The sequence below is a fragment of the Heloderma suspectum genome, chromosome 1, assembly GCF_057233095.1.
Source record: "Heloderma suspectum isolate Gila_16-S chromosome 1, 16-S_ref, whole genome shotgun sequence".
In the NCBI taxonomy this organism is placed as follows: Eukaryota; Metazoa; Chordata; class Lepidosauria; order Squamata; family Helodermatidae; genus Heloderma; species Heloderma suspectum.
In genome coordinates this window covers 14,975,924-14,988,409 of record NC_139458.1, presented here as the reverse complement: position 1 = coordinate 14,988,409, position 12,486 = coordinate 14,975,924, and the positions used below count along the sequence as shown (strand labels likewise).

Genomic DNA, 12,486 nt, shown 5'->3' with positions numbered 1-12,486 from the left:
TCCATGGAAGTCTACGGGAAAATGTAAAAAAAAGAAAGAAAAGGGAAATTAGGACAGCTCAGAAGATCCGGGGCACAGCTCAAAAATATCTGAAGCCCATGCCCAGGTAGGCCTTCTATAACAACGCCCCTGCCTGGAGGCATGTGGTTTGACACTGTGGGAAGGAGGATGCCAGACCATGGATCACCATGATTCTAATCCAGCAGGGCTCTTCTTCATTCTTTACATTTAGGTCAGGGGTGTTCAATGTCTGGGGGTCTGGAACCCATTTTTCCCACTGGCACTCACAGGGGGCTGCAGCCCTGCTTCCAGTGTGCTGCCAAGTTTGAAACCGACCCTTTTTTTGCTGTCATGTCACTGCACTGCCACATTTCAGGGGCAAGCCATGGCTGGTTCTTTCCAAAAAACCAAGGGGAAACCACCCCTTTTCACTCCACGGTGCCAAATGCTGGTGGCAAATTTGCTGGTGGGGGTGGGTGGCAAAAATGGACACGGGGGCCAACCTGCCACTCAGGGACCACAGTCACCCACCCCTGGTTTAGAGGGAAGAGACCTAAAGTGTTTTCCTGCTCACAGCCTTCCTTCTTCAAACTGCCCCCCCAATCCTCCCCCCTGCCCTTTATGGTCAAAAACAGAGGTCTGCCTTCATAAACACATGTTTGGCCTCCCACCCGGGGGGGGGGCACTTTGGAGGGGGATGTTAGTAGTGGCGAAACCACAGGGAAAGGAGCGCTAATCCTGCTCTTCTCCCCACTGCCGTGTCTCTGCCCTTAAACGTCCTTCTTCCAAAGTGGCTTAACAGGGGTGTGCGAAACACTTACCCCATTCCGGCTGGCAGTCCACGGTGGGGGGGGGGGAAGCGATCCGTCCCTCCTCCCCGGAATCCTCCCCCGCCGCAGCCGGACTTCCGGCCACTGCTGGGCTGCGGCTGCAAATGGCGGCCGCTATGCCGGCCGCCATTTGCGTCCCTGCCTTTGCCGTGATAGGCTATGTACATACATACGTAGCCTATTATGGTGTCAGGAGCACCCTAGCTGCCTCTTGCAGTCCCCTCCAATAGCCAACTCACGACACAGATGAAAGGGATTCTTTCCAAGGCTTTATTCCTTTACAACTTAATGACTCTTTCAGATGCTAATCACCAGTGACTAAGCAAGGAAACGCACTGGGGGTAGTTAGCAGAGTAGCCTAAGCTCCGGGTAAGGCAGTTGTTCCCCATTTGAAGAGGAAGAGCGGGAACAGTCTGAACTTATGGGCTATGAAGAGGTCCTCCCTCTTAACCGGGGATCCTCGGGACGCAACCGTTGTTTTAGCGCCAAGCGGGCAGAGCGCTGCCTCTCAGTGCCCTCCATCAGGCGCCGCCCCCTCCGTCTCCGCTGAGCGTCCAGCAAGATCCCATCCCCTGCTCTCTCACTGTTAGGGTCACTATCTCTCTCAGGAATGCAGGCAGGAGGAATCTCTCCCTGCCGCTGTGCCTGTGAGAGCTGAGCGAGCTCGTCTCCCACGGGTGGTTGGTTCTCCTCAGAATCAGAACTACTCTGGGGCTCTATGGGCTTAGTATCCACCCTGACGCACGGCTTGGCAGGGATGCAAATGGCGGCCATCGTAGTGGCCGCCATTTGTGGCTGCAGCCCGGCAACAGCTGGAAGATGACCCGGAGCTGCTGCTGCTGCTGGAACTGCTGCCGCCAGGTAGGTCCGTTCCGGGGGGGATTTTGGGGGGTGGCGGGGGGTAGTCCATTCCGCCATGGACTCTGGGGGAATGGATTCTAAAGAATCCGGCCTCACTGGAGTCTGTGGCAGAATTCTCCAACTTCCCTAGGCTTAAACGATGACAACGTCCTTTAGCAGATGTATTTCTGATATGGGAGTATGTTTAGCCTGTCATTTGCCCCTCTGATACACCACTCCAGATTTGCTAGCAGGTTTGGAAAACTGGAGTCAGATTTATAAACTTCAGCCCTCTGCTCTCCTCCACTCCATGCACCCCTCCCTTGCCAATTTCAGTCCCCCAGGGGAGATCCTGTGGAGACATGCATGCATTTCTCTACACCGACATAAATAGCGAGGGCAACTTCAGTGTCAAGAGACTTTTCTATTGTGGTATTTTTGTCACATTCCCCAAAGGACAAACATTTTCTGAAGCTTTATTAATATCCACAGATTCCCTTGCCGCACAATCCAGCTGCTCCTTTCCAAGTGAGAAAAACTGAGTGTTTGGAGAGCCCGTTTTATGACCACTCAGTGCCTTTGCCAGGGACTTTAATAGAAAATCTGGCCTTTCTGTCTTTTGAGTAGAGTCTGGAAGGCTCCTGCAATTAAGTCATCTCGCACCTCCAACCCACTGTGTCCTGGTGGGAGTGATTAATCCAGCCCCAATCCACAAATTACAGTTAACTCCTTCCCATCCTGCTCATTTCTTCATTTCCTTCAGATGGATCTTTCACTCTCAGCTCTCCTCTCCCGACACTGTACCTCCATGTAGTTATTCTTTCACTTATTTATTGATACACATTCATTTATTTTCAGCACTGATGACATTCAACCAACACATCCAAACAAAGCGAGGCACAATCATAAAAACAGAACAATGGATCAATTACAAGTATGCAATTTAAAACAAAAAACAACAAAATCAATAGCAGTAATTAAAACTGAGACCACTAAGACAATGAAACAGCAGTGTTCAGTGATTAAATGGGATGTTTTAAACTGGCATCTAAGTATCATCAAACAAGGGACCTCCCAAATCTGCTTGGGGAGGGTGTTTCAAAGATGAGGGGCCAGGCCCTCTCTTTGCTAGCCTCCTGTCTCACCTCACAAGGCAGATTTTACTCAGTGCTAACCTGATGTTGATTTTACTAGAAATGCCTTAAACTGCCGCTCCCATTTCCAAAATGTCTGGGGGAATTTCTTCTTTCCTGAATTAAAAATTTAGACATATTTCACTTTTATGTTCAAAACAATACACGTATATTTTCTCAACCAGCTCCAGAAGAATGGGTAGGGTTCTTCTTACAACTGTGGGATAGCCCTGTGAATCCTACTTCCTGGGTATTTGTGCTTTCCTATTCCATGACATTAGTCAAAGCTGATCTTACGTAGGTCTCAAATAGATCCATTGCATGTATATGACATGACGTAGGTCTCATGTAGTTGCAGTCCAACACATCTGTAGAGTACCAGGTTAGGAAAGGCTGCTATACGTGTTATGCTTCCTTTTTTGAGGTTTTAAGACCGTCCCTTGTCGTAGGAGGAGCCTAGAAATGTTTCTTTTTATCCCCCCCCCCCCCCGAAACCTCTTGGAATATTCAAAGAACTTGTTTCCATTACAATGTCAAAAGACTTTGATTGGTTTCTATAACTCTGTGGATTTTCCTTGAACCAGTTCTGAGCTATTCTTTGGATACAATTAGCAAACTCAGTGTTTAGTCTTCACAAACACATTTGTACTGTTTTTATCTGGCAGGGTGTGTTAGATTTATGACATCGTCCTTCTGGTTGGCTGCAGGGCTGCTCGTTCACAATAAACAGAACATTAAAACAAAAGAACTGATCGCTAGGAGTAGACACAGATGTATCAATTTTGGATTCTCTGAGTTCCTCATTTTTTCAGTCTTAAGTTTGGTTCATTTTGAACTTTAAGAATTTCTCTAGTGTTAAGTTCAGTTCGTCCTGAACGTTGAGATTATTTTTTTTAAAGGTTGCATGAAAATTCATAAGCACTTTTGTGCATATTTTTCCAATTACAAACATGCATTTATACATATATTTTGCGTAATATGCATATTTTGCAAGCAATGATTCTAATATAATGCATTTTGTCAAATATGATTTCCCTTAGTATACATTTTTTTTCTCTTTTGTATTTTGCAAAATTTGGCGAAGTGCAAATTTTGAAGGATGATTGAAGTTTGGTTTGCACGGTGGTTCAAAAGCACAAAATCAGGTAATTTCGCATTAAAATGAGAAATGAGCAGATTTCTCCTGCATCCCTATGGTTGCAAAGAAATGCCTTTACATGAGTTTAAACCCATTGAAAGGAATGCACTTGAGAGCATTTAAGATGGATTGTGGCCTCTTGATGCAAACCTGTGCAATTTTTTTTGGTGTTAATTTTTTTTTCTACTCACGTGGCCATTTCAGCACATGGTGGCCACAGCAAGAGCCTTGCTCACATCGACTCCCTGGGAGTTGAGCCTACAATGGGGCCATCGTGTGCTTTCAGCAGCATGCACATGATTCAGCCTTTGCAGCAATACCCCTGCAAATGTTTGAAAAGCTAAGGGAGGGTTCACACAGCATCATGATGTATCCAGTGTAGAACATGAAATGCGATGCGGGATGTACAGGTTTACATTCTTATGCACAACGGGTGGACACATCAAAGATGCACACAGCATGTTCTGCAGTGCAGTCCTGAAGCTTACTCCCACACTTTATCGTGTGTGAAGCCTACATGACAGAATGCTATGTAAGTTGGCCCTAAATTTGTAGCAACATGCCAAAAGCTGACTCATGCTAGCGGATGCGCAAAACTGGCTTGCAGCTGGGACCTGAAACAGCCAAGACTTTTCCTGCAAACTTCATGCTCTCAAATGGCCATATGAGAAGAGCATTATTGATTTCAATGGGATTTGTACACGTGCAGTATTGCAGCTGCTTTTATTCTCCACCGCAAATGCAAGCCAATGGGGGGGAAATGGCTTCAAGGGACTTCATACCAAAATCAGGAATTCACTGTTTTCAGCCTTCATAATCACAAGATTCTCCCTAGCCCCCCCTACATACCACAATACAGTCTTCCCTTCAGATGTTTTGGACTACAACTCCCAGCAGCCCCAGCAAGCGTAGCCAATAGTCAGGGATTCCCTCGACACTTCCCATAGCTTTAAGCAATTTTCACCCTGTCCTGCCCCAGTCCAGTATTGCAGGGGTGCGGAACCTCTTTCCGCCTGAGGGCCAAATTCAATTTTGGAGAAGGTCTCAGGGGCCACATTCCAGTGGTGGGTGGAGCTGAAGTCAAAGGGGGCAGGACAGAAGGCAAAAGGGTGTGGCCAAAATACAAAAAAAATCAGCATATTATCACTTAAAGCTCTCGCTGCCAGTAACTCAGCCTTAGGAGAGGCACTTGCGCCTTTTAGAAGGGGGAAAAAATCTGAACAAAACCCAGGAAACCACCAAATGATTGGTGATCAGGGAAAAGGGGGCAGGGGCAGGAGAAGGGGGCTGTCACATTCCTTCATCCTTCCCCTTCGCAGTCAACACACTCCAGAAACCAAGGCTACAGGTCACTACTTTATTAGTCAAAGACTAGCTTCTTTACAAATGCGGATTTTAGGAAACTCTCAGACTGCAGTGAAACAGCTAATCCACACATCTTCAAATATCAGTAGAGGAGCCGAAGTGGAAGTTAGAGAAGTTGCCAGCAGTCTGGGCAAGAACTTCTCGGCCACACTAGCTTTGCAGGGATGCCCCTCCCTTAGGGTGGCTCTCTCCTAGGTTGGCTTCCGTGACTGGCCAATCTGGCAGACGGTTTGAGCCCGGCCTCTAACTTTTCCTGTTTTGCTCTGCGACGGACCTTAGCATCCCTCAATTCATGCTCCTCGCTCTCCCGCCCCAAAACCTGGGTTCTCATGGTGGAGGAAGGGGAGGGGACATTCAGGCTGAGCCATCTGTGAGTCAAGGTCTTGGGAAGAAAGCCTTGCCGTATCTGAGCTCAATGGGGGGGGGGGTGCCTTTCCCTGTTCTGGCTGTTCCCATTCTGAATCCAAGCTGCTAGACATCTCTACATGCTCTGATTCATTCCTGACAGGGGCCTGGCAATGTGGGGAACCCTAGAGGGCCAGACTGAGACAGCAGGAGGGCCGGATTTGGCCCATGGGTGTAAGGTTCCCCACCCCTGCAATATTGGAACCAGGCTGGTTGGGGTGAAGTGCTTAAAAGCTATGTGAGGTCAGGGAAGAGAATGGCTTACACTTGCCTCCCCTACCTGCTCTACTTTGTGTTGACCATGGCATACTTTATATAGTAGGAAAGGTGTGCTTGACCTACACACCTGTACCTTCCTGCCCATGTATTGAGGTCTTCAGAGGAGGCCATTTTCCATGTACCATCTTTGTTAGAAGTGTACTCTGCATGTACAAAAGAGAGGGCCTTCTCTGTGGTGGCACCCCAAGTTTGGAATGCCTTCCCCAGGGGGGCTTGATTGCCACCACCTCTGTATTTTTTTGGCATCAAACTTTCCTGTTTGCCCAGTCATTTTGCAGAGAATTTTGAAATTCTGAAATTTTAAAACCTAAGTTTAATTCAGTCTCAATGGATTTTAAGTTGATTTGTGCTTTGTTTGCTGCCTTCATAGTTCTTATGCCTCTGTTGAATTTTATGGTTGTTGTATGATACTGTTTTTATAATTTTATCTATGCCTTTGGAATTAGTTTGTTGTAAAAGAAATAAAAGGAAGTAATACACACACCCCGTACATTCAGTTTGGCCCTTTAACTATTATCTCTTCCTCTAGACCTTATGCTGCTTGTGCAACACAATTGATGGGACCTACAACTTGTGGAAGGAAATCAATAGGGTGGAAAGAACTGGGGGCAGCATAAGCACCCCATTGGATTCTGGCCTGAAATTACGACCTTATACTGTATTGTTTTGTACATCGCTTGGAAATTCCTGTTAATCTAAGTGATTCACAAATATTGTTAAATATGTATGTATGTATGTTTGTATGTATGTCATTTCTATGCCACCCAATAGCTGAAGCTCTCTGGGTGGTTCACAAGAATTAAAACTATAGAGTGCAGCATAAAAACAATATAAAATATAAAAGCTTAAAACCACAATATAGCAGTACAACCAGAATAAAACCTAGCAGCAATGCAGAGATTTAAAATACAGATTTAAAACACCAGAGCTAAAAGATTAGGAAGCTAAAATGCTAAAATACTGGGAGAATAAAAAGGCCTTGACCTGGCGCCAGAAGGAGAACAGTGTAGGCACTAGGGAGCTCATTCCACAGCCAGGGGGCCACAGCAGAAAAGGCCCTCTTCTTGGTAAATGAAACTCATCTCTTCCATGATGCCTTTGGCTTAACTCCTTAAAGCTCAGCCCCAACCATAACTCCCCTCTAAGTAAATGAAGCTGCATTTGCACACAGTCGTCCCTTGTTACCTTTGTCTCTCCCGCCTTCCCTTCCCTCTTCCCCACAGTGAGCAGATTGTAAGTTCCTCAAGTCTCTCTATCTCTCTTTGTGCTTATGAACTCTTCGAAATGACATTAATGGTGCTATAGCATCAACAGCAGCAATAATTATTACATTAGAGGCTGTAGAAGAGATGCTTTCCCACATTATGTCTCCTGTGTGAAGTTTGAAGGGCATTTGTAGTTTATCTGAAAGAAACAGAACATCAAGGGGCTGGAGCAACTCCCCTGTGAAGAAAGGTTACAGCATCTGGGACTGTTTAGTTTAGAAAAAGGGTGCATGAAGGGAGACATGATCGAGGTGTACGAAATTATGCATAGTGTGGAGAAAGTGGGTAGGAAGACATTTTTCTCCCTCTCATAATACTAGAACCCAATGGTGCCATCCCTTGGAGCTGACTCGGGGGAGATTCAGGACAGATAAAAGGAAGTCCTTGTTCACACAGCACATGTTTAAACTACGGAACTCAGTGCCACAAGCTGTAGTGATGGCCACCACTCTAGATGGCTTTAAAAGGGGTTAGACAAATCCCTGGAGGAGAGGCTATCAGTGGCTACTAGTCTTGAAGGCTATATGCTACCTCCAGTGTCAGAGGCAATATGTCTATGCACACCAGTTGCTGGGGAACATGGGCTGTTTCACTCATGGCCTACTTGTAGGTTTCCTGTGGGCAGGTGGCTGGCCATTGCATGATCCAGCATGGCTCTTCTTATGTTTTTGTGTTATGTAGAGTAAATAATACTCCCAGGAGGCACGATTGCCCAAGATCTAGAGTTACCATGTGTATTCACCCGTGCGCTTGACCCTTTGCAGAAGTACTATCTTTGCACTGATGTTATGAAATGGGAACCTGGAGATTTCCTCCTGCCTTAAAATGAGATAAAATCAACACTGTCTGTCTGTCTGTCTGTGCTTTTCCATATGCTTAAGCAAGTAGCTTTTGTAATCACCAGTATTCACTTAGTATTTATTTATTTATAATGCTTATACGCTGGGTAATATAATAATATCTGTAAGTGGTTTATTAATGACATTTACATCCCACCCCTCCTCCAAGAAGCTCAGGGTGATTCCCCATCCTCGTTTTATCCTCACAACAATCTTGTGAGGTAGGTTAGGCTAAGAGACAATGACTGCCGAACAGGCACCCAGTGAATTTCATGGCTGAGTGACTGAGTGGGGATTTAATCCCAGGTCTCCTTGATCTTGCTACAAAGTTCTAGCTAAGCGGCAGGCAACCTGGTGCCCCGCAAATGTTTTTGGACTACAACTCCCATAAGCCCCAGGCAGCATGGCCAATGGTCAGGGATGATAGGAATTGTAGTCCAAAACATCTGAAGGGTACCAGATTGCCTATCCCTCCCCTAGCCACTACACCACACTACCTCTATTCTTAATATTAGTTCTCTATATCATAGAAGCTTCTACTTAAAAATCTAAAACACTGCAGTGCTCCCGTCTCTGATTCCAATCCATCAGTAAAAAACAAACAAATATGAAAGTCCATTAAAATAAGGCTGACTGCAGGATCTCCATTTTCCCCTGAAAAAACAGAGGAAAAAACTGACCGTTGTAATGCATGAATCATTTACCACAAGGGAGAGAGAAACAATGAGTTTGAGAAAGAGTGCATGCATGTGTGTGTGCTTTAGATTTAAGTTGCCTGAGGTGTACAAACTGAAATCCATTCAGGAAGTTAAAAAACCCACAAAAAAACCCTGGCCAGCGTTGAGCTGAATCTGACATGGTGGGTGCCAGTGGAGGCTGGTGGCTCCGACGTCAGTGGGGCATTGGATCTGCTCTGGGTTTTAGTCAGAACTCTGCAGGAGCTATCCAATGTACCTTGGGGAGCTCTGTTAGGGTTCTCACTGGTTCTGACATCGGAGCCACCAGCCTCCACTGTGGGGGATGCTGGAGGGCTTTGAATTCCAAGCTCATGTGCTCCCGGCTTGCATTTGCTGGAGAAAGGCGGTGTAGGTGGGAAATCAGAAGCAGAAGCAGTGGAACCAAACAGGGGCAGGGAGCCCGCAGATATTGTTGGGCTACAACTCCCATCATCCATGACCACTGGTTCATCTGGCTGGGACTGAGCGGAGTTAGAGTCAAACAACAGTTGGAAGGCCACAGGTTTTCCCACCCCTGGAACAAAGTTTTCCATATAAAATTATTTGCTGCCTGATGGAAAAGAAAATTCAGAGGGGACTGTCTGGGTATCAAGCCTGCCATTTCAGATTTCAGTCACGAGGAGTGTGGGCAAGAAATTCCGGCAAAAGGGACAAGGGGCAGGAGTCAAAGGCCTACTTTTGGGCATACGCAAGCTTGAAGAGTAAGAAATAGCTGCCCATTTAGGAGCATTTGAGGTGGCTACCTTTAGACCCCACATAACAACTACAGCCCATTTAGCCTGCCCCACTGCTCCCATATGAACCTTCTCCTTCCTGCTTTAGGAATCATCAGTGATGCCGTTTGGGGTAGCAACCACCAGGAGCAGGGCCTTCTCTCTAGGTGGCCCAATGTTTTGGAAGGCCTTCCCCGTGAAGGTTAGCTGAGCCCCAACACAACTGCAAATATTCTTGTTTCAGTTAAATGAGACTTTGTTTTTTATCCTACAGCTGCCTGCTCTGTTCTGTTCAAGTTTTACTGGTTTTAAACTGCTTTTTTAATAATAATAATAATAATAATAATAATAATAATAATAATATACAGAGATGTTGCCAAACGTGTGCTTCCTGGCTTCCTAATCAGCCATTTTACATTGTAAATCGCTTTGAAAACAACAGTGAACAAGGATTGTAGACGTTTAGTCAATAAATAAAAAATGTGAGCAACACTGCACTTTCCTTCCCCAGATCGAAAGCAGGAGGCAGCGGCGAGGCAATGGGACTGCTTGGGGTGTCACTTCCTTTCCCCCTCTTTTTGTTAGAGAAAGGGGTTTGTGCCATTATTGTGCATGATAACTGTCACGTTATCAGTTTTGCCCTTGTAAAACTGCTTGGAATAATACTCACTCAGCTAGGGTGGCCATGTGGCCTCATTTACAGAGGACAGTCTTGTATTTGAAGGCCCGTTTGAAATGCTGCCCAAGTCCAGCATAAAGACAAAGAGCCATCCGAAGGAAGAGCTGGGCCTCGAGGATGCCCATCAGCAGCACCTGGGCAGCAGACTGAGCGAGGCACACAGGTCACCTGGCCACTGTCTTCCCCACAACGTGAGTTGCATTTCTATTTCGGTTCTAGTAATGGCCTCTTGTTGTTCCATCGTTCAGTCGTGTCCGACTCTTCGTGACCCCATGGACCATAGCACGCCTGTAATGGCCTCTACATTTGCATATATACACATACATTACAATAGGCACGTTTCATGCCAATTCCTGTTCTCTTTTGTCCCCTCTTTTTTTGGTGATGTGTCAAGCGGTGGCTACATCTCAGGGAGGTGAGAAACCTGTGGCAGAGCCATACCACTGCAAAGGGTGAAACAGCAGCATGGCGTTCATACAAAACACAGCTGGTCTTATTGGGAGGGAATTGGTATGAGTTATGTCACTCCGTCCCTGAACCAGTAAAAGGGCACATGGGCCCATCGTCCAATCAGAACATTTATTAGGCTATGCCGGGGGAGGAGCTCCCCCCCCCCACTATGCTCCATGCTAAGCCTTCTGCCGCATGCTTTGGGCACCACAAGGTGAAGTATTCTCAATGGAAGTGTTAGGTTTCTGGACTGTACCACTTCAGGTGTGGAGTCCAGTTTTAGAATTCTCCCTCCATCCAAAAAAATCTCTCAGTGTGTAGCAAAATGAGCTTCACAGAGAGAAAAGAGTAGTCCCAGTCTGCTCACTTACCAGCTGCTGGGCATCTTTGCAGAAGGGAGGGTTGAAAAGTATGACTCACCCCAACGTTTGGTACATTCCTGAATTCAAGCTCTTCAGTTCTGTGTAACAAATACATTGGTTCTGATGGAACTGACTCTAGCGTGTGCGTTGGGGGTGGGGGTGGCGGAAACAGGTTAGCACTGTGCACATCTTCAATAAATATATTTCAAAAGCACGTTGTGTTTTCTTACCTGCATAGTGGTCAAACACCGTAGGCACGTATTCCTCTGGGAAAGCGTCATTGGCGTAACTCATCAGCAGGCAGGTTTTGCCAACAGCTCCATCACCAACCACCACACACTTCAACATCTTCACACTGCTTTCAGAATTGAGGTGCTCTCCCTCCTTGCTGTTCATCTTTGTTGCTTCTCCCCAGCCCCCTTCCTTATTTCTCCACACTTTTTCAAGTGCAAATGTAAACAGCTGAAAGCAAAAAGGGGGTGTGCGGTTGCCGTTGACGGCTTCTTCCCGAATTAGGTTTCGTCGTCGCTGAGTGGCAGACCTTCACGAAATCATAACTAAGCCTCTTCCGACCTGCTCCTTTCGAGCCCAAGAGAAACATGCAAGGGAATAAATAGACAATCCACACGCGTGTTGTTAGCTCAAGTCAGGAAATCTTCATCTTGGAGGCAGAGGCTTTGGTATTTCACACAGCTTAAAAATAGCAACAGTGCGCCGAGTGAAGGGCCTGCTTTTTTTCTCCAGTTTGGCCTGAAAAATTGAGGATTTGTGCTAAATCCTCCCCATTTTCCATTCCTTTCCAAAGAGAAGCTGGGGAAGCCGGAGGGATTTAGTGGAAAGGGTTTCTTTCCTCCTGGTTTTTTTTTCACGCAACCCCCTTATTTTCTCCAGCTTGCTGTATGTCAGGAAATCATGGGTTTCCTGCTGAATTCCATATTAGGATCAGTGGGGCTCGTGAAGGGCTAAGAACAATAGAAGCTCTGTGCGTGTTTGTACTTTACAGGAACTCTGCCAGGACATGGAGGAAGAAAAACACTAGAGGTCTCACTGCAGGCTGAAGTTCAGAGGCTTCCTGCTCCAGAAGACCGTCCTGAATGCTGCTGCTCTGGAGGTGCGTGGATCAGTGCCGAAACAAGCCGTTCCTATATGCCTGGGCAGCTTTTCCCCAGGAGCTGGTATGGAAATGTAAAAGAATCATCCGGGATATGTCGGAGCAGTTACCCTTGGACTGACCCCTGTGAGAGTGATTGCTAACATCTGGGACAAGTTAAGAAAGGTTGTGGTCCTTTGAGGGCAATGCTGCTGGAAGTCCAAGTCTTCTCTGCCCAGATAAACTGGTCCTGTTCAGATGCTGTAATATAAATATCTGCTGCCCAGTCTCCATCAACTGACCTGCATCACCCATCTCTGCTTTTCTCCTTCCTCGGCTGGGTATATTCCATGGTTGAATG

At 46.4% G+C, this 12,486-nt stretch overlaps 1 protein-coding gene across 2 annotated transcripts in view; it reads right to left on the bottom strand.

Annotated features, from left to right (window-relative positions):
• Positions 1–11,998, bottom strand: part of RHOJ (ras homolog family member J) — a 122,001-nt gene extending 110,003 nt beyond the window's left edge. Inside the window, exon 1 of one of the 2 annotated variants that reach the window (XM_084836696.1) lies at positions 11,266–11,998. In XM_084836696.1, the coding sequence (XP_084692822.1) occupies positions 11,266–11,431 (166 nt within the window). In that variant the 5' untranslated portion in view covers positions 11,432–11,998. The remainder of the gene's footprint in view (positions 1–11,265) is intronic. The other variant, XM_084836688.1, reaches the window with a different exon arrangement.
• Positions 11,999–12,486: the final 488 nt, after the last annotated feature.